Here is a 23,357-nt window from a genome sequence, read left to right as displayed (position 1 = left end):
GACACTCTGTTGTCACCTAACAAATGCAGCCAGACCTGGAAAGATGATCTAAAACAGGCAACAACTTTCAGCACTAGGCTGGGTCTAGAAGTTGCATAAACACGCTTCTGGAAGGATGAAGAATTGTTTCTACTTTCCTGGAGCAGAGGAAAATCAATACATCATCTCCAGAGAAAACCATAAAAGCCAGAGTTGTTTATGACATGCTCTGATTACTTTCCATGGAGCGGTTTTACATGTTTTAGCTGCAATTAGAGCGACTGGGACTGTCTGTCGCTTAGTTGTTACAATATCCGACAAACCATCAGCCCAGTCAGTCAACCAGCCAGTAATACCAGTAATACCAGCGTTCTATTTTTACAAAAACATGGATTTAAACCATTTATCCTCCTCCTTTTTCTGTTCCTTCTTGCTATAAATTTCCCTCATACAGATATTTGTTTCAGCACAAAGCTGCATTAATCAATGCTTCTGGAGTGAACATTGAATTAAACCACCCTGTAAAATAAAATGGGTCAGTCACACAGAATTATTACCATAACTTGCTGCTCTAGCCAGCTTTAGCTCCATCTTCTGTGGGTTCTGCGCAGAACCAAATGGCAGGCAGTCGAAGTTAGAGGCGAGCTGGTGAACATAGCGGAGCATTTGCCAGATATTTTTTTCTCGGGAGCCCTCCATCAAACACGGCTCGAATGGGATGTTGCTGTGTGAGAGTGAAAAGTGGGCAACTGCCATAAAAACTTTACGGATTAGTGATATGTCAAAGCTGTTTTGGTGTTTTTTCTTCCCCCTAGTGATAAGAAATGAGGACACTTTACCAGTGAAAGGTGGATAAAGATGAAATCTTTTCTTTCTTTTTTGTATGCTGAATTTTTTAGATAGAAAGATAAAATAACTTTTAAAAATTTTTACTAATATATACTAATATATACTATATTTCCTATTATAGTGTGTTATTTCGTTATTTTAAAGACAACACCTGGAATGAAACTGTGGACAGTCCTCCATGTTTTTCATTTATGTAATTTGGGAGAACTGGCCCGTTAAATTCGTTGTAGTTGCGCTCATTTTAGACACACCTGCTTTAAACACAAAAAGGAAAGAGAGAGAAAACATTGTCAGTACAAAGCTCACATAAAACCACAACACCGCACACACACACACACACGCACACACACACGCACGCACAACCACACAGAGGGCAGATTAAAAACAAAGTGGTATGCTCATATGTGGATTAGAGCATGTGTACATGTGTGTGTGTGTGTGTGTCAGGGGTCAGCTGTATGTGTGGGCAGCCACCGAGTCAACTGTGAGAGCAGGTTGGTGACAGCTGGACCAGTGGCAGCGGTGGAGGAAGGGGAAGGGAGGGAGGGGATGGTGAGGCGGTCTGGTTCTGCACGGGCAGCCATGGTTTCAGCTTAACCAGGGTCTTACACTGATCCCTGCTCCAAATACGGACACACATCAGGCTGAGCGCAGGGGCCGCCAAAGACTGATGGAGGACTCCTCCGCCGCCCTCCATGTCACCTGTCACCGCAGGGTTTACAGCCAGGTCAGGCGGCAGGGTCAGAGTAGGAATATTAATGTCAGCGCACCGTGTCAAGGCCCTTAAGCCTCAGGTAAACATCTACCCATGTGTTATGGCAAAATGGATTACATTCACAACACCATTGTAATCTGCAGCCTCGGAAAGATTATTACCCTCCAAACACTTGCACGTCCAATCTGTTCAATCTCGCTACACGGTGTGCCGACAGAGCGAACGCCGTCTGATGGAGTGTCACACCCACAATAAATGTGATAAAGCAAAGGGGAGAGATGTATATCAAACATCTGTCCAATGACAAGTGAGCGCATGGATCCATGTCCTTGGAACAACAAAAAAAAAAAACCTGTTTTGCATTTTGGCGTAAATGATGATCTCGTTTGAACCGTGTTGATCCGTTCGCTGCGTCATCAAACTGCTCAGACGGCTTTTGATTGTTTTAATGTGCAGCAACACAAAGGACTCAAGCTGTGTGACATGATCAAGGTTATACCACACATGTTGGTGAGGGAGCTTCAGAGCTAGATGGGATTTCAAAGGCAGTAACTTGTAATAAAGCACAACTACATAGCTTTTCATCTGCTGTGGCATTTAAAACTTGCTGATGACGGCCCCTCTGATACTATAGAATCAGAAAATCCAACTGCTCATTTCAGCTCCACTTGCCTCCTGAATATTTAAATCCTTTAATGCACCAGCCAAAGGCTGAATAGCCTTCCATTGATTCCTTGTGCTGTATGTGAAAATTTACAAGACATTTTAGAACCTCCTTCACTTTTACCCCCCCCCCAGCCCTTATTCAGAGACAGCAGTAAACACCAGATTTACAGGGATTTCACACGGACAGGTTTTCATCCCATGGCAGATCAATCACTTGCCGTGTAGAGTTAATGTAGAGGCGTGCATGTCTTAAACATGTCTTCAGTGCCATTGGCAGAAGTGACGGCAGGGGGTCTGTGATAGAAACTAATATCACTGAGTGAATCTGTTTCATGTGCCTCTGTCTCCGGGGGTCAGCAGAAACAGATAAATCACTGGTGGTTTGGACTGTAAAGCCTCCACTGTGGTTTCACTTTGGGCGCACCTCGGTGGGAAAAGCTGCCGGACACCGGATCGGACTTATACTTTCTCATATGACAGCGTGGCGGTGCCATTTATCACATGTCCGTGATACAGAAAACTACACCATAAAGAACAGAGCAGTAAATCAACAGACAGGTTTAGAGATGGCCAAACAGGGCGACTCAGCCAAGCTGCTCAAGGAATTAGAAATCCTGAAACCTGACCTTCAGAAAATGGACCAATCAAAGGCATTTTGTCCAAATGAGCCCAAAAAAAAGAGACACAAATGTGTGATAAGAGTTACAGCTGATGTGTCAGTATGTTGAACCTCAGCCTCTACATCCTCACTGTCCACCTTCCAAAATAAATAACAGTATTTTCTGCGCTTAACATAAATTTGCAAAGGAATACTGGGATGTTCTAACTAATTCCCTGTATTACAATATTATTATTTTCCCTCAGCAATAAATCAAATGTTACAAAGCTGATTGAAAGAGACAAAATTCATTCAGCCCCCCCTATACTAGCACATTCAGTTAAAGGATAATCCTGAGAAATGAATTGCAGTGAGTGAAGAGAAACTTCTGTTTAATCTATAATCACATACCTGTGATATCATTGGCCAACTGATTTGGTTTTATAATTAATAATTACAGTTATTACTTGCATGTGTTTCCACACATTCTGTGGCTGTATGTTTATTTAGCAGCATATTACAACATTACCAACATGAGTATGTTTTCATCATTTTTGCATAAAGGGGTTTGAAATGTGACCAAAAACTGTCTGATTTGTCTTTGTGTCACTTTTCAAACACCAATGACTTCAAGAAAGAGTTTTATTTTTCTGTCATTGTTTTACATTTGTAATCAGATTTCCCTACAGTGTTTTTATAATTGACTTTTTGTCTTTCACAGAAGTTGCCTTTATTGTTTTTCTCTCATTATTCCATAAAGGAGATGTAGTCAATTCACTGTTTGCTTCAGTGCAACTGATGTGAATTAAGGAAAAGCAACTCTGCATCTTATTTTTGTGGTTTTTGGACTGAACAAATGCACTGATTATAGCTGCTTAGCATTGATCGTTCTTCTAAGACATCAGTGTTTTATTTGAAGTGTTGATCCATAAGAAGATATATTTGTGATTTTAAGAACCAAAAAACCATCTCAATGTAGTTTTACATCTCCTCTCTCAGGCTTCTCTCTGGAGCTCTAGTAACAACAGGTTGGTGAGCCAGAAATTGGTGAACCAGAATATATTAAGTGAATTCAGAAGAGAGCCTCTCTTCTGATTGGTTGACTGTTTTCTAAGTATCCAATAAAAATATATCAGATTTTGAATGGTGGGTACAGTTGGGCGGGGCCTGGGGCATAGCTGAGGGCAGTTGCTGTATAGTTGTGACATCACAAAGTTACAGAAGTACTGAAGGCTGGTTTTAAGGCTCAGTTTCTGAATACAGGCTGTGTGCATTTCTCTGTGGACTGAGGCTTTGATACTTTCACAGTATTTACACAGAACCTAGACCTGCTTTATGATCAAAGAGCACATGGACATCTACCTCTACCATATGGACCTTTAATGAGACTTTTACAGAAAAAAAGAAAGGAAGAGTAGTTGTTAATGGCAACTCAAACTTCATCAACAGATAATTAGCAGAGTGAGGCATCACAGAGCTGGAAACAGAGTTTGTTTGGCAGATGATCTGTGGAAAAATGCAGCACAGAACCATGACAGCAAGATGTTCTCAGACTGCGACTGGAATTAACACAAATTGTGAAGTTGTGGGATTGTGAGCAAACACAGAAGAATGCATTAATGTTTGATTAGATATTTACAAACTTAATGGCATGACTGCACGAGTTGTTTGTGCACTCTGCTGTCCCACAGAGGTTTGCTAAATTCAGCTTTGGCTTCAGTATTTGTTTCCTAAATGTCTCAGCATCAGAAGTATGCCACTTTTTTTTTAAGATGAAAGGTACAAGCACATAAATCTCATAGACTGCTACTAAAATTATAAAGCATGCAGTCATCTAATGGACTGAGGAGCCATATTATAATTAATCATCAAGTGGAGTGATATCATCATTTCCTGTATTTTTCTCCATAGTCTGACAAATAAAGATTAAATTATAATACAACTACAAATGACAACTGCAACATTGGTATTACCTGAATCAAAGACCATTTGTCCTCTGTACGGTGGCCATTTTAGAACATCTCAGACTCAGCTTGTCAGGCTCAGCTCTCCACTGACAGATAATACTTAGGCTCAGCTGTACTTTGAGGTGAATGATTATCAGTCTTACTAATTATAAGTATTACATTTATCTAAATCTGATGGATACTCTGTCATCATTCAATTCAAACTTCAATTCAAATTTGGCACAAACATTCACTAGGAATCAAGGATGAACTGATTAGATTTTGGTGGTCAAAGGTCAAAGGTCAAGGGCGTGGTGACTTCACAGTTTTTGGTCTTGTGAACGCAATATCTCTGTAATGCCTTGAGGGAATTTCTTCAAATTATTTAGAAACGTTCACCTGGACTCAGGGACACACTGATAAGATTTTGGTGGCTAAAGGTCAAAGGTCAAAGGTAAAGGTCACGTGACCTCACAAAACATGATTTTGGCCTTGTGAATGTAATATCTCGAGATCTCCTAAAAGGAATCACTTCAAATTTGGCACAAATGTCCACTTGGACACAAAGATGACATGATTTGACTTTGGTGGTCAAAGGTCAAAGGTCAAGTCCACTGTGACCTCAGAAAAAAACACTTTTTAGCCATAACTCAAGAATTCACTCAGAAATTATGACAAAATTTCACACAAATGGTTCATATTTTCTATGACTCTGGATAAACAGGGATGTAACCTGAAACTAGTCGGAGTGGTGGAGGCAGACAACCACGAGGCGGTAATTGTGTGCTGAACAGACAGAAGTGATACCGAACCTACCGACCAACACCGCACACAGTGTGTCACAACAATGGCTAAAAATCCACTGTACTGTGATTGTATAGGTACTTGGTATTTGAAAGTAGAACCAAGGATGTTTTAGCCATTTTTTCCTGGGAGTTGTAGAACAGCACAGTCTAACGTTTGGTATCAGACTATTGCGACTGAGGAACTGGTCTAACCCTGTTTATTAACTCCATTTCTATTACTCGGCGCCAGGCCATGTGGAGCTGTGCCAGACTCAGTCTCATGAATATAAAGCTGTTGTCTTAATGCGTTGAATACAAATGTTACAGAGTTAACAGGGTGTTTGTAGCTTTGCTCATTCTCTGTAGTGGCCTGTAATTAATGTTATAAGCAGTTTTGGAGGAGCAGCTTTGGAGCATCCAAACGACTCAGGTCTAGATTTGGCGTGGTTTCAATTTGTCTCGTGCCTTCTGCACTCTTAACAAATGTACAAAGATCAGACAGGGATAAGACGGGTAGCAGGAGATGTGGCCTTATTTCTGATAACAATCTGCCTCAAGTCCACTGGCGTTCATCTGATTCAGTCTTCCCACAATGACCGGTCCACACCTGCTGGGCAGAGACAGATGCTGGGCTTCAGATATAATTATGACTTTGGCTCCAGATATTGTTTTGTTTATCAGAGATGGGTCATAAGATACTTAAGATGACACATTTAGACCAACACAGGGAAACAGCTTGCAGTGGAAAAACTGAATTCACAAAATACTTTTGATCTGACATTGAATCAGAGCAGTGGACACACGCCAACTATGTCACACTGTGGGTATTTTTGGATGAAGATTTTTTATTTTTTTTTTGCTTGTCACCTCTTTTTTCTCTCCCTGTACCCATGATGCTGATTAATCTACAGATTAGATTAATGGCTGTGGATTTTAAGAGATTAGCATGGCTGTGTTTTAAATCACAGCTTAGTTAAACATATTGATTAAGGTAAATGAATCCTGAGGTCGAAGTGACAGTTGTGTTTCCCACACAAAGCTCTCTCAAGCTCAGAAAGCACTGATCCTGACTGAGGGATGCTTACAGTTTGCTGCCAATGTATTAGGTGCACTGCTCTAAATTTTAAAACATCCAAGTCATGTAATACATCCTACATTTTAGGAATCACGTCATAATCTCTAAAGAAATGTCAGGCTGTTGTTGTTGTTGTTGATGCATCGTATTGAAAGGTGTATTTGGAATAACCTCATTTATGTCTTCACGGTGGAAAAATATTAAATACATTATCTTTCACCTAATGTACCCCACCCAATGCATGCTGGGATAGGTTACAGCACCCTACAAACAAAGAACAGGACAAGATATATTAAAAAAGGGGGAAATCAATGAAATAATTTTGTGAATTAAAATACTATACTGTATAATCAGTTCATTTTTCCAAACCACAAAATAACCACTACAGATCTACGAGGAGTGACACATTAATACTTGTGAGAAAACAGTTACCAGGTCACCTGCTGACTTTTCTAGATCACATTCTCTTTTCATCAAATCTGCTCTAGATAATTTATTTCTAACATATTCCAAAGAAGATATATTCAACAAAAAAGTCCCACACAGTTTTGAGTCAAACCTTCCCAAAGCAAAAAAAAAAAAGATAATACAAGACCTCAGCAGTCTGAGTTAGTCAAATCAAGTGGCTGCCTTCCAAAGTTGCTGCCTTTCTATTATAAAATTCCGTATTTGTGTCACTGTCCCTCTTCCACAGCTCAGAAATCAATCACTGTTTGTCAAAGCTCAAAGATAAAATGTTGTGCTAAAAGACATGAACTCTGGGAAATGCCCACTTGACTTGTCTAACTCATATATCTGAAGCCTCAAAATAGCTTCTAATGAACTTCACAATCCATTTTTACACAAAACAAGGACTGTGAACGGAAAGGACAGTCCATCCATGCCACTGAATTCGCTTTAGAGATCTCTCTGTGGCTGCTAACCAATAATCCTTCCAGTGTGCACACACGTGACATCCTTAGGTGTGGTCGGGCACAAAAACAACTAAAGGTTAGAGAAAGACTCTTCAAAGACACCTGCATGTTGACTATTGGCAGGAAACAGAAATGAACGGAGGTCTAATGTTTTTAACTTCCAACTCTTTGTCGACCCATCCATCCACATCGCCTGCCGCCCCATGATGTTTTGTCCCCCCCATAAACAAGAAGACTAGTGATAATTCACAGGCCCGCTGCAGGTCTCTGTCGGTTAAACATTAACCAACAGGTATGATAGATTTACGTGTTTCTTGGGAGGATAGGACATGTTTCCGCTCTCTAATCAAGCTTTAAAGCAAATATGAATTTATTTAACCTTTATTTTTTCAGGTGATTTTAAACATATAAGATGCCAAGATTATAAAACACAGTCAACAGTGTCATCAGTTTTTGGGAAGGTATATACACTATTATTACAGAATCATTTCTGGATCAGAACCATTTTATATGGTGATGAAGCAGATGTCAGCAGAAGTCTCTGTTGGTTCTTTGTTTAATTAGCTACTTCACTCATTTATATAGTGGATATGAAGTCACTTATTATGCGACTCGTCTGTTGCAGAGCCTAAGCGGATGGAGGGGAGGTGAAAGGCAAGGTGGTTTGAGATAAAGTCATATCAGTCTCGGTTTGATTCCTGCCCTTCAGAGGTCGGTAAAGGTCATTTGAGTGCTTTCAGGGTGTGATATCAGAAATTGTCCCAGCAGTCGTGGTCAGCAGTTTTACTGATAATGACACAGAGGAGGACGAGTTTATCAGCATGTGAGCCACGGACGCAGCAGGCTGCAGATTCATGGATGAGCGTATTGATCATGTAGCAGAAGATGGGACAGGTGCACACTGTTAAACAGCTGCGGCAGAGGCGTCGTGCCCAGAATATAAAAGCAGTCATTAAACACTGCGCCGATGAGACCTCACTTCTCAGCCAGATGTATTTACTGCTGCAGCCTCTCATTAATGAGGTGGATCAGGAACCGGTTGGAGTACCTGACACCTCAGCAGCTCCCTTATCGATAGATGGCCGTTTTTTTTTTTAACGTGGCGTCACAACTCATATGGTCACTGTCAGGAAATGAAGGTCTGGACGACTCGAGTTTACAGGATGCAATAAGATTACAGTTGAATACGCACTGTGTGGATATAGGACACAGCAAAGAAGCGGCATTGAAATATAAATATAATAATTCACTTGAATGGGAGCGTGGTCACAAAGCCTGGGTGTCTATATAATATTCTGTGCCGTTTGCGTATTAAAATATTATCATAATATAATCATATTCTCAGCGCTGAGTCTGCGAAGGCCATACATACTGAGCAGGAAGTGTCAACATGTGCAGAAAATTCTATTCACCTTATCGACAATATTCAATTTACAGGAGCAGATACCACATGTGCAGGATGAACATGCAGATGTGGACATTTGCATTAATACCTGTTCCGTTTATCAAACTGTGCAGATGTCAGAAGTGTGAAGGAACCACAGACTACACCACAAGGAGAATAAATCATGTGATTGTATGATAAAAGACAAAAAAAAACCCCAGCAGTTATTTTGAATGCAGGCTCTATCTGCACTTCCTGAATGGCAGCTAATTCTGTAAAGAAACTGCCTCCACCATATGTCACCCACTAGAGGGGGATAAGCACATCTTAAATGTTTGTTCGTCAAACAACACTGAAGCTAGAGAACACAAACACTGTCAGTGGAAGACTGCTGCTGCTCTGAAAGCGGATTCTCTTTCCGTCTTATCAAATCTCATCTCATTGGATTAGTTTCAATATTTTCACATCATCAGTAGAACAAGAAACAGGAAGTGGTTGGAAGCAGCTTCTTCAGTCACATCATCTTCCCTATGTTTCATTGTACTCAAACTAAGGCTGCAACTACTGATTATTGCTATTATCGAATGATTACTGAACTTTTCTTTTTTGACTAAAAATACCCATCACAGTTTCCAAGATTCCAAGATGCTGTCCTCAAATGTCTTGTTTAGTTCAATCACAAGTCCAAACATATTTAGTTTACTGTGATAGAATGTTTCTCATTTGAGAAGCTGGAGGGGATGTTTGGCATTTTTTTCACCATTTGTTTGAAAAATGAATGGAAAAAAAAAAGTCAAAATAATTTCCAATTATTTTCATCAGCTAATCAGTTAATCAACTAATTGCTTCCGATGTAGTGCAATAAGTCACATAATGGGGACGAACCTGAAACCCCAGGACTACCTGCTCCACACTCTCTTTCCTCTCTCTCCTCCCTATAAATAACCTCAAGAAATTGTATTTGCTGGATAAAGTTTGTGATTCAGTTTTTAAAAACAAAAACAAAAAGCTGGTCTCCACAAAACCATAAAGGGTTTTTGTTGAGGCTAAGGTTTGGGATAATGTTAGGGAAAGGGCTGGGGTTGTGGTTAATGTTGGGGTAAGTCACGTAATGCCATGTGCATATTGTGTGTATGACTCATTACTGCTGCAGATTTAAACATGCACCTGTTAGTTTGTGAAAAAAAATCCTGCATCTAAGAATATGCAGGGTGTATTTTCAGACTTGACTCATGTGTATTGTTTTATTTTTAGCCCTGTTTGCCTTACTTCTCTTCTCACCTATTTGTCTTCTCACAGTTTTCAACATTCACGCTTTCCAGTGCTATATTTAGACATTGCCACTTCATGTGTTTAGGGCAGATCACAGGGCTTTACTATACTAAGTATAAATGAAACCAGGAAGGATTAAAGATGGATTGGTATCTGACTGAGCAGACATCAGTGTGCTAGAATTCATGAAGTCATATTTTCATTGGTTTTATGTTTAGGTATTTTATTCGCAGAGAAAAACAACATACAGACAAGGTTTAGAAAGGTCCTTGGTTGAATTAGTGAACATGTATTGAGGCAACATGCTAGTCTATCATGAACTGTCAATTGAAACAATGTTAAAAAATGGCTTTGTTTATATTATTTAAATGAAGTTAATTACATAAAAGTGGAGGAGGTTCTCAAGAGGATTATGTCAAACGGGTGGTACCAGCATGTCTATATATAACATGGATGGCAGGTTTTAGACATAATTGATTCCATCCACTCGGCCTCCAGGTACAGTATGACTCATGCTGAATCCAGTTTGCAGCAGCGTCGTGACGCGAACAGCAACCTTTCCTTTGCTGACGGCTCAAACTACATTATGCACCGTGTACCTGTTACAACCAGGCTTCGGAGCCAAGTACACCGCATGTCGTGATAATTCAGAGCAGATGTACCTGGTAATGCATCCTCCTTTTCTAAAATCTCTAAAACCAATGGATGTCCACAGTGACTTTTGATCCCCAACATCCAACTTCAGCCCTTGTGTACACAGGAATGTTTTTTGGAGGATTTAGCCCAAGCACAGATGAAAAGCCTCTTTCCTTTATGTACCGGTGGAGTTTACAGATTCAGCTGAGTTTTAGAGTTTTAGGGGTCAGTGCCCAGCAAATCTACAGCAACTGAGCTGCGTCACAAAGCTTAGATGACAAGTCTTGTAGAGAAACTAAACATTAGATAAGGTACAAACTAAAAGCTCCTATCTCTGTTATTACTCCCTCGCCTTGGTATTAGATGGCATGCTGACAATACAAAGCCTTGTCACAAAGTTATTGATGAGTCATTCCCTGTTTGGTTTAATTCTATATCCACCACCCCACGATTCGACCTTCATGTATCTGCCTCAGCTGTTTCCCCGCCTTGATTAAACACATGGAAGGTCAGAGCTTTTAAGCATTTTGACCACGTGCGTTTCTCTCCGTCAAAGACATTAACCCTAAAGTATTCCACTGCTGTCGCAGCTGAAACATGGCTAATGTCATTGGAAGGAATGTGGCAGATGCCCTCTCACAGTGGGGGACTAATCAATTTAGAAAATGATTTATAAGACAGAACCTACCTGGAGAATCACATGTAGGACACAGCACATACAGCTTCCCACGTATGTGTGATGTCTTTTATTTGGATTTCAGCATGTGCCATGACTGGGAAAACAATCCGATGATAAATATTCTAGAGACACAACGGCCAAGCGTGCCTGCTCCTCTACAGCCTGCCTGTCTGTCTGCCTGCTTATGTTTTCTACAAGGAGCCCCTCACTGCTCCTTCCCACACAGGAAGTCAAACATAGAGAGAAGTAAGCCACACAGCTACAGTGGGCCTCATGCAATAGCCAAATCTCTTGATAAGTTTATACACTACAATCAAGCCGTAGGCCATGACGCCTGGCAGGGATTACCGAGGGATTACAATATATTCACCCCACTGGGATTCCATCACATGGTGGATCAGATCTCTGTGACAGGGGACCAGTGTGCAGCACTCCCTCAGGGCCACAAACACTACTGCGATAGATTTGACAAAGAGCCTAAGTCTGTCTGACAGCTCAACACAAACCACTGTCTGGCTACAATGTGAATGTTAAACTAATGCTACAGGGTTTGACATCACAGAGCTCTGCCATGGCGCTTCTCCTCCATTACCTTCCAGAGGGCAGAAAGCAAAGCAATTAGCTTTTTGGAGGAAATTAAAACAGTTTGGCCACAAGTTACTGGTTGCAATCCAGTCCATTAGTGAAGCAACGTAGCTTGGATTTGTTCAAAGAACAACTTACTCTGTCCGAGTAATTAAAATGTCACGTTTCAAAAACAAGAGATGAGAAACTTTCCCTAACAGCTAAAAATCACAATAATGACATGATGGATGTGCATTAATCAGCGCAGCCAAAACCATGCATGCAGACCTTTGCCAGATTAAGTTTGAATGCTTTGGAGCGCTGAAAAATTAAGCAACAGCTTCAAAAGTAATGTCACGAGAGAAAAATTATAAATCCTCTTGTTCTCCATTTGTTGCATTAAACACTGGACACCATCTGTTGGGTTGGACCACAGAATACAACAGCAGCAGGGTGGCAGCTGCCACCCTAAGACGCAACAGCCTGGCCACAGCCTCATGTTGCACGCTGACATACTCTAAAAATACTACTCTGGGCTCCGTTAATGGGCTCTTACACTGTCTTAGTTATGGCAGGCAGACCGGCACACTGAGCAGAGATGAAGCTAAAAGGTCATTAATCAAAATAAGCCAACTCTAAACAAAAGGCACTTTGGTTGGCCGGCCAGCTGGGATTACTGAGTATTATCACAACATTTTGGAAAAATGACAACCACTCGTCCTGTGTATCTAATATGTCAATCCCCTCTCCTGACCCCTCCTCCAGGCAGTAGGTGACTGAGATGGGCGTTCGTCTAGGCTGCTTGAGCGACTCCCCGTGGTGGCCGCCGCCGCTGCTGCTGCTGCTGTTCTGCACTGTCCCCTGCTGTTCGGGCCGGCCGTTTGGGATTCCCTCGCCCTCCGTGAACGTGGCGGTGGTGTTCAGCGGCTCGGCCTACCAGACGGAGATTAAGGGGCGGCTAAGCCGGGAAAACTTCATGGACCTGCCTCTGGAGGTCAACCCCATCACTGTGCTGGTCAACAACACCAATCCACGGGCGCTGCTCACGCGCATCTGTGACACCCTCTCCACCAACCGCGTCCATGGCGTGGTGTTTGAGGACAACATTGGCTCGGAGGCCGTGGCACAGATCTTGGACTTCATTTCCACTCAGACAGCTGTGCCCATTGTGGGCATCAGTGGAGGCTCTGCTGTCGTCCTGCCATACAAGGTCAGTGTGGGGATGGGACTAAGGATCGAGAGAGACCAGTAAAGAGCTAGTTAGCCACACCCACTATCTGGGGGACCCTCATTTTACAACGTAATTGGTTACTGATCAAACTAAAGCAATTTATTTCACAGTTTAAGCCCCAGAATGTACATGAAATATGCCCTGAAACTACATATCAAACATTCAGGCTGCACAGAACAATTGAACACTGAGTCTTTCGGAGAGAAATGCACTCTGGGAAGCCAGAGGAGCCGGTTTAAATCATCAGGTAATGTTTTTCATTCACAGTCAACAACCCACATAAGACATTGCAGCTTAACAGAGAGCTATATAAAGTAATGAATACGAGAACTCACAGGAAGAATACAGATCATCAGCCGCGGCAGAGATTCCACCAGCTACAGTCCATCACTGGGTTGTACATCACATGTCATTTTTCTCATGTTACAGGTTAAATAACAGACATTCAAATTCATATGCTAACAGAGACGAGCCATTGACTTTTCATCATCATTTCTCACCATCATTCTGGTTTGTAACTGCTTTAAGATCCAAGGAGACACATACAGGTGTGAAGCTGGAGAGGCAGGTTGAAAATATCTTCAGCAGAAAAAACATGTTTTTGACTTTTAAAAATACCCACCAAAACAATCCAATAACTGTTTAAATGTGCGCTTCATGGAGAATATTTGTGGTTAAGTATAGCATTTGAGTAAATGTACTAAATGTCACTTTCCACCTTTGAAACCCACAGGATCAGATTTTGCCTCTTGTCTAAAATACATCTGCATAAGCCATAACACACATGAAGACTGTTGCTTCTGATGTATTATAAGTCATCTAGTGGATTATAAATCAACAGGGTCATGGCAGAGGAAAAACCTATCACAGCAAAGTGATGTAATTCCACTTTGATTCTTGTTTCCGGGTGCAATTATTTGTTGTGGCCATTTGTTGTGAGGTGTCAAGTTCTCCAGGGTTTGACAGAAGTTAGATGGATGCTTTGGCATATACTTTAAATATTTACTAAACTGCTTCAGAGCCTCCAGCAGAGGCTATGGTGGTAATGACAACCCTTAAAGCAAAAGTCATTTCAAATCATTTCGATCACAGTCCCACTCAAGGTGCAGATTTATTTTCTTGGGAGCGGTCAAATAATCACACAGAGGCCCACACGTACAGTAATTTCAGTGCTAATTACATCAGCCAAAATGAGCATTAGGTCGATGGACAGGCACAATCTGTCATTTCAAAAATGATTTAATGATCAATAAATGTTAAAATATCAATTTGCACAGGAATGCATTAGAGCAGCTCCAGGTTCAAGAAGCAAGAAATGAATTAGGGAACTTTGCCAAGGTCAGACGTAAAACATGAATCTCTCAAATCTTCATTCTAATTGATATACTGATACATCACTTTATGTAATTTGTGGCTTCCAAAGACTGTTTTCATTATCAGTACGATATGCGGCCTTAACTTTCAGGTAAGGTAAACAAGAGATGCTTGTGAAACGTCACACAAGCCATTACACTGCTTTTACAGTGGAAGCTGGAAGGTTTAGCTGCAATGATCCATCTATAGAAGCAGTATCACCCACCACAAAGGGCTCAGCCGCAGAGACTAATATAATCCTTTCAAAATGGCTTTTTTCTGGTGACATTTCAGTGCATCCTGCAATAGGCACTACAGCAGAGCTAGCCCTCACAGGATAACATTACATGTTGACAGATACAGTTTGAACCCCTGCAACAGGATTCTTTCAACTTGTGATTTTTAAATATTCAGTGTAAAGTGAACTTGATTTGTGATGATTTATTTAGACAATTACGCAATGATAGTTATACTATAAAGAGGGATTTGGATTTGCACTAACTGTTTTTAGTAGTATGTACGGAAAAAAGTGAACACGTGAGTGAAGAAACATAACAAATGCAGATGCCACCACACATGGCATGGTACAATTAAGCAATTCACATCCAATCATGTTCTGTGGCATGTATGAAAATTCTGAACAGGCCCAGTTGACTCTGAATTTGTATCAACATGACAAGAGAACAGTACAGGCCTGAATGCCTGACCCCTACAGTGAGGAGAATCTGGCGGCTCCGTTATGCTGTAGGGGACATTTTGCTTACATGGTTTCGTTCTACTTGTTGCCTTAAAGGGTCACTGCAAATCAATACAGAGTTGTTCTGAGTGATCATTTCTACACGAGGAGCCACTGAAGGGCTTGATGAGTATGAAAATGTTGTGAATCATATGCTTTGGCCTTTGCGGTCACTATCTCAACCCAATTGAAAACCTATGTGAGATTTTGGACTGATGTGTCAGACAGTGGTGCTCTCCACCACCATTATCAAATCACCACATGAGGGAATATCTTTTGGAAGAATGGTGTTCATCCCTCCAGTAGAGTTCAGAGACAATGAGCTTTGAGGCTGAAAAAAATAAATGTGAAAAAATGAATGGTCCAAGAACAGACCCCTGTGGGATACCAGAAGTAACTCACTCTGCATCACATGCCCATTCATTTACATTTACAAAATGCTTCCAGAGTCGTTTGTATATCCGATCATTGGAGCAGTAATGCCATACATGATTAAACGAGACATTATGATCAAAAGTATCAAAACTAGACCACAAGCAAATCTGAATTGGATTAATGATCTCAGTAACAGCCATGATTTTTTAATCCATTATATAACAGCCTTTCAAGTATTCTTGAAAACATCAAAGGACAGAGATAAGTCAATAAGTGCAAAATGTTCTTTGGTCTTCTGAATTAAAAACGGGCACAATTTTGAGAGCACTGGATTCTATTAGAAAAGAAATGGCAAATACATTACTTTTTCATATTTTATTTTGAGGCATTTTATAGTGTTTGAGGAACAAGGAGACACTAATAAGACTCTGTAATTTTCTTAATTCACATGAGTTTGTAGACAGCTCACCTGTCAGCTACATCGATTTCAGAAAGCATCCTGCCTTCAGTTTGGCTTCCCAAGGGTAATAAAAGAGATGTCACTCAGCAATGAGCGCCTCCTGCTGCTCGGTTACCCTCTAACTATTCTAATTTGAAGACAATCATAATAAATTACTGAATAAACTCATGTAATGAGAAATAAGCATAATGACAAAAGCTGGCAGCTGTTAAAATGAATGACTGCTTTCATCAGTATTTAGCCAGTGAAAGACGTTGCAGCCATTGATATATGCCATGTAGTGAATGCATTAAAAGGGCCTTATAGATCAGTAAGAGCATGAATTATTAATATGGACGATCGCAGTTGGAAACCTGAAGTAATGTTCTGCTGCCCACGGAGGTACGAGGCCTCTGACATGTATACCTCCATGGCTCACATGATAATGTGATATTTTTTAGGCAAGTGATACATTGTTATGGTCTTGGGCCCCCGTGCAGTCTGTGCTCTATATGTGGTTTTGCGTATAGATTTCTGATGACCACTTCCCTATTATCAGGACAGCCAGTTCCTACTCTGTTAGTGTCAAAGCAAATTGCAAAAGCTCAAGAGAGGTTTGAGGGGGTGGTTTCCTGGTAGATGAAGATCAATACCGGTACTCTGTTTTGAAGGCTCTCATTTGTTCATGTGTGATCAGTTCTTGGTGGGACACTCTGATGAGCCAAGATTTCACAGTAGGCTGCTGAACACTGTAATGTTCATGAGCGACAGTAGAGCATCGCGTTGTAAAAATCAAACCCAGACAAATAATAAGCGACCATGGATGAAATGAGCAGTTGTGAAGTTTCTGTGGGTGGATTTTTTATAGAGAATTCAGTGGACACAAAGGAAATCTGGGGCAGCTGTAGCTCATTTGGTAGAGATGTTCCTGATCACATGACGAACTGTCCTTCAGCAAGTTGCCCAAATTGTCTGTATGAGAAGTAAGTCGCTTTAATCAATAAGTGTCTGCCAAGTGAGTGTAATGTAAAAGTAATCTAATGTCTAAGAACACACAGTATACTTTGAAATTGGTCGGCAGTACTAACAACAATTATATTTATCAAGATAATACACACAAAGGACGGGTACATAACTGTAGTTAAACGTTGCCCTGATTTATGACCCTGAAAAAATAAAGCTTTGGAACAACTGATTTATATAATTAATACTGATTATAAATAAAACTATATAGAAGTTGGTGCATACATTTGCACACAATCGCTGAGCCCAACAGACATTGACATGCTGCTTCAGTTCAGAAAGAGCTGCCAATAGCAGGCTGTGGGGAAGAAGACAGAGATGTCTGTCAGCACATCTGCTCAACATCCAAGGGACCGCTGTAGATTACATCGCACCAAGAGAGCTGGACTAGTGGCATTTTTACCTCTGGGATCAGTCCATCCAGAGTAATTATAGCGGAGCATGTGACAGAATGCAGATGTCATCAAGTCCAGTTTTTTGCGGATGGAAAACAATGGACTGACATACAGTATAAAGCAGTGACAGTTTCAAATAGAGGGTAAAACTCAAAGTCTGGAACATAAGAGTTTATTGTATGATTTAACTTGTCATATATTAATATTTGAATGCAACAGTCTGCACATGGTAGTTTTGTACCGGAGGCACAGAGATGATTTTGGTCCAACCCTCTTTGAGTCTTCTCAATGATCAGGCACGCTGCCCGTCGATTGATTTATGGGACGCTGTCAGAGGTAGTCAACAAGGCAATGGAGCTCATTCATTTTTCATACGTGTTGCTGAAAGCTGAGAGTTTGATCTTTCTCAAAGTGACAGCATAAAATTAGGTGATAAACCGATTCCTGTCCTCCGGACTTTTCAGTTTGTTGATTGACATCATCAGAGCACATTTACCATTATTCACATAATTCTCTATCCCAATGAGGAAAAAACAAGGAAGTAACGACAAGCAGTTCAGCCTGTGAGCCAATGAATATTAAGATGAAGACTGGGAGTAATAAGCAAGTTTCACTCTGCTAAAAATATTGCTCATTTATACAGTTATAGAGTTGAACTCATTCAAGCTAGCAGCCATATGTCAAATTCAGATGAACTACAAATCAAAGCTACATACTTCGCTATTGCCAACAGATCAATCACTTCCCACAGGCCTGCTTTGTGTGCAAACAGTGGATAAATCAATAGCAGTAATCATCGTGGCTGACACAGATGGCTGAAATAATGGTGAAGCTCAAAAAAAAAACTGAAACTGCATGTGCTTTAAAAGCTAAAATATGCAGCTCCCCCTACAGGATCAGGTCAGTCAGGCATCAGTGTGTTGTTTTTAACTGGAAATACTTCCTGCTGTTGCTTCGGCTGCAGTAGTTTTCTCATAGTACAGTTGGAAAAAGCTGTGATGAATCTCTGAGCACATAAAAACACCCAGTGATGTCCTTCAGAGGTAATTATACACTGGAGGGGGGGTTGCTCTAGTCTTGTAATTCCTGAAAAGACCTAGCATGAATTCTACTTTTTTTTTTTCTCATTATGCGCTGAGTTCAATATCCTGACCTAAAATTCGAAGCATCCTTTGAAGCATTCATTCTGTGGTCTGACAGATCTCATCCTTCAAGCCACAGCGCTGTAAGTGAACTAAATGTAAGTCAGACACAAGCAAAAACCTGATTGTCTTTGCAGGAACATGAGCCCGAGGCTTTTCTCAAAACTGGAGCAGTTCTTTTTTTTTGTTTTTTTTCCCTCTGTCTGCCTTCGCTACGTCCTGAACTCACTTGTCTCTGCCTCCACCTCCTACTGCATTTTAAAAGCACTGGCACAGTTACAGTAGAACGTGTCTAGACTGAACCACGTGGGGGTCTGGTCTGGCAACAAAAGCACTTTGGTTTAACTTCGAGAAAGAAAAAAGTATTTGGTTAAATGTCAACACAGTTAACACGTCGTATCTCGTGCTTCAAGTCACTGCAGACTTCTTCTGTATTATAACAAGAACCTAATCTTTTCCTAACCTAAACTAAGTGCAGTAAGTGCCAATACATGACCAAGTTTATCAGTGCTTAAGGTGTTATGAGCAGACATTACAAGATAACAGATGATATACATCAGGGAGGATTTTACATCAAGATTCTGCAATTTTCTCTAAACATATTGTCAATGTTAAAAGAAGACATATTTTACATTTACATTTGTATTTGGCAGACGCTTTCATCTAAAGGGACATCACTAAAGCTTCAGTGCAGTAGGAGACTTTGGTGGAAGTAGTAAGCACTACATCTATTCAATAAGTGCAGGAGATCAGGTAAAGAAGTGAGAGTACATAGTAAGAGCTAGTTAGACATGTCAGGGTTTCAGAGGTGTTAGGAGAGGAGGTGCTCTCTGAGGAGAGGAGTCTTTATGAGATTCTTGAAGACCCTGCTCTATTAGCTTTAGGTAGCTTGTTCCAACATCGATGAACAACAGGAGAAGGAGCAAAAGGCCGTGTGACGATGACATTTTTTTTTCTGTTATTGTTTTTTTAAATTGAAATTGAGAGTAAATTACCATCTATTATAATCCTATGACTGAAGCTAAAAAAACTAATTCAGAGGCTACATAATTAAATAATTAGGTCAAAGGTAAACAATTACTTTGGTGTTTATTGCACTGACTTGTATACACTGTATGAAATTACAAACAGTACATTAAGTCTAGAAGCACCACAAATAAGTTAAACAACTGAAGATATAAAGGCCTGAAGAGAAAGAGGTTCTGTAACGTTTGTAAAGGTCATCATCTGAGATACGAGTGTCACCTTTTGCTTCGATTTAAAAATGAAAGCTAGAGCCTGGGCAAAGTTCATTTTCGTAATTTATGTTGGGCTACAGGTGCCATTGTTTTGTCAGTGCAATATGTTTTTTTAGTACTACATACCAGGTTAATACAGTCTGAGTCATTAAAAATCTATGAAACTGAAACAGAGATAATACTAAACTTTGGTTTTTAGATGATGACGACTTTAGAGAACTGAATTGCAGGTGAAAATTATTCAGTACTCTTAATACCACGTTTGATTTTCTTGTATCAAAAAGAAAGAGCGCTGTTGCATGTCATTTGCATATTGCTTAAATCCTGCTCTACACCATCAATACAGTATCGTAGCCTGGGTTTTCTCCAGCTTCGGGAGAAATGGCAGATGACCAGTGAGTTGTGTGTCTGTTCCTTGTCGCCGTGCAGGATCTATGTGACGTCAGCAGGACAGGAAGGCGGTGCCAGGGTACTTCCTGCTGAGTGGCGGAGGCAGACATATGTCGCAGCAAAGAGCTGTGGCCAGAAGTCACTCTTCATAGAGGGATGGAGGGAGAGGGAGATGGCTGCAGTTCAGTCATGTGACCAGGGGAACCATACACCACTTTCTGTTCCACATCTTCGGTGCTAATTTCACTCACTGCCAGAACACATTCACCTCAATGCATCATTTCATTGTGGCTTCAGTCCCTTTGAGCCAGCTGACTTTAATCCATTGTTTCCTTTAGACAGTTGGACGCGTTCCAAGTCTATCAATAGGCATCACCCACCTGAGTCATTCAAATAACCTTCAGCTACAAAATGACTGTTTTGGAGCAAGTAAAAGACAGTTGTTTGTACATTGGTCCTATAAATAAAAATAAAAAATAAAAAAAACACTGTTGATTTCAGTGACATAGCCCACTTCTATATAAACAGCTGTGGTTTAGAGATAATCACTGCTTTACACGCTCATCTAACTCAAACTGAGACCAGTTTCACAGCATCTCACAGCTACAGCTTCAGGCAGCAACGCATTCATTCAAACGGGCATTTCAAGACTTCGAGTGCTACACACGTCACAAAATGTTGATGGGTTAAAAAGTTAAAGTGGACCACGTGGACTAACGCAACGTTTCTGCGTGTGCATTTGTAAACACATACGAGTTCTTCTGTATGTTTTACCCTTGTGAATGTAATCTCAGCCTTGAGAAGCTAAGCTTTCCACTCAATGGCTGTAATCTTCTTTGGGACTGTAGACTATTACTGTGAGCTTCTTTTAACAACACTGGAAGTGCAGCTTACTGACTCAATAGAAAGTCATGGTTGACACCCATTTACAAACTCCCTGTTTATAATCTTACATACATTATCCATAGTATTGGGCAATATGATCATGTACGACGAGAGCTGATAGAGATTTGTCCGCCAGTAGAGATTTTACTAAACCATTTTTACTATGTCTGTAATATCTCTGCTTGCACTGGGCTATTGTGGCCAGCGTTGTGAATAAAAGACAAGGACTGATTTATGGCAATTCTGGATTTAAAGGATTTCACTATTATTATGGTGCAGTACATTGAATTTTCGGTATTCATTTCAAAGAATTAGCCAAACAAAAGGTTTCTCAACTGAATTTCTGGTTCAGTTTAGTTTAGTCTAGTTAGAATTTGCCCATTTCATGATATAACCCTAGTGCGATATAAAATTATATACACTATAATCGAGAATTTAAGCCATTTTGCCTCAACTTTCAGGATTTCCTGCAGCGGTTGAAAGTGGAGGCGCTCTGCACCTTCACTAACATCAGAGGAAATTATTCCTCTCATTTTTACAAATGTAATAGGCTTACTGAGCTTCAGGGGAAACTATATTACACAGCATGCATTATATTACACAGCACATATTTAATAAAGGAGGCAAATGTTTAAATCATCATGTACTAACTACAGAGTCTGACAGATCACAGACCAAGGATGTGTCTGTGTTATGGCCTTTGCCTTAGCACTTCTAGATACACCATCTGTCCCTGTTTCTACTGGCCATGCTGTGACGATCCGACTGGACATTTTTGAGTTGGTCAGCCTGACTGGTCGGGGTGTGAGGGTGCAGTTTATATGAACGTAAGGTCATGACATGGAAAAACCATAGACTGTAATTAAAGATGGCCGTGGCCTCCCGGACGTCACCCACAGGTTTCTGAATAGAGGTTTTGGAGCTCAGAGTGAGCCATTCCACTGTCGCCATCTTGCCAGTACCTGACTCCGCCGAACGGGCAAAGAGGTGGGGTGTGTGTAGAACTGAGACTTTGTTGCATTGCGCCCTCAATTTTACAGAACTTTAAGCCTTGATAAAATTTAAACAAGTGAGTTATATAGAAATTCACCCCTTGTACAGTTGTCATGTAGGATGAACTTAGCTCAAGAGACCAAAACGGTTTTTGTATGAGGCTGTAAACGTGTTTATTTCTGCTGTAAAGTTGGACATTTTAACATGGGAGTCCGTGGGAATTGATTCACTTTTGGAGCCAGCCTCAAGCGGCCATTCGAAGAAGTACAGTTTTTGGTTACTTCCGTGTCGGCTTCATTTGGATGGTGCCTGGGAAAAAAACACGTTCACATTTAGCTCACTTAGTACTGACGCAGGCTAAAGGTGGGACAAGTAACTAAATACCCCTTCTCGTTCAAAGTTTCAAGTCTGCTGCAACTGTAACTGCACCCAACAGTGATGTACCGACACGCCCCGTGCAGTATATTAAAACATGACAGACCGCCGGCTGGTCAGCAAACATCAGAGTTTCAGCTGTTGTTAAGTTAAATGGACATTAGTGACTTCTGCATTTGTACAATTCATTCAGACGACAAAGACCAGGAGAGAGTTCAGGGAAGAGGTGGGATGCAGCCAGAACGAGGCTCTGACGTCTGACGGCTTTTTGAGCGCGGCTGTTTTGAACGTGTATAAACACTTTTTTGCTGCATTTACACACTGGAAAGATGATCATGCGGATGGAGGATTTATATTTCATTTCTGTGTATCTGACCTCAACTGTTTCATTTCATTCCCTTCAACCGTGTGCCTTGGACAGTTCTGTGCATGCTCTGGACGCCAACAGGGCAGTCTCGACTTCAGGCTTTGAGCTGCTGCTGAGCCTGTGGTAATGCCCCAGGCTCATTTGAACTGCGCGATCAGTCTGCTCTCTGCTAATTGAGCTGTTGAGATTGTACTTTGCGGCACGCTTTACTCTGATAGACCCTTGGGCTAGAAAGCATGTACGAGGCATACAGAGACACACAGCACATGCGTATAACACTTGCACATGCACACCGTGACACCTCGGCAGCTGTCAGGCAACAAACTGATCGTGCACCGTTGCGGATGCAGGAA

The 23,357-nt window shown here is 40.9% G+C and overlaps 1 protein-coding gene across 1 annotated transcript in view; it reads left to right on the top strand.

The window, feature by feature from the left end:
• Positions 1 to 12,830: 12,830 nt before the first annotated feature.
• grin2ca (glutamate receptor, ionotropic, N-methyl D-aspartate 2Ca) overlaps positions 12,831 to 23,357 on the top strand; it is a 46,130-nt gene continuing 35,603 nt past the window's right edge. Inside the window, exon 1 of the mRNA XM_023393813.2 lies at positions 12,831 to 13,272. Coding sequence (XP_023249581.1) covers positions 12,844 to 13,272 — 429 coding nt within the window. The 5' untranslated portion in view covers positions 12,831 to 12,843. The remainder of the gene's footprint in view (positions 13,273 to 23,357) is intronic.

Source organism: Seriola lalandi, unplaced genomic scaffold (genome assembly GCF_002814215.2).
Source record: "Seriola lalandi dorsalis isolate HSWRI2012SDOR001 ecotype SW California unplaced genomic scaffold, Sedor1 jcf7180002054944, whole genome shotgun sequence".
Classification (NCBI taxonomy): Eukaryota; Metazoa; Chordata; class Actinopteri; order Carangiformes; family Carangidae; genus Seriola; species Seriola lalandi.
Note: the sequence above shows the minus strand (reverse complement) of the source record. Positions and strands in the feature narration are given on the sequence as shown.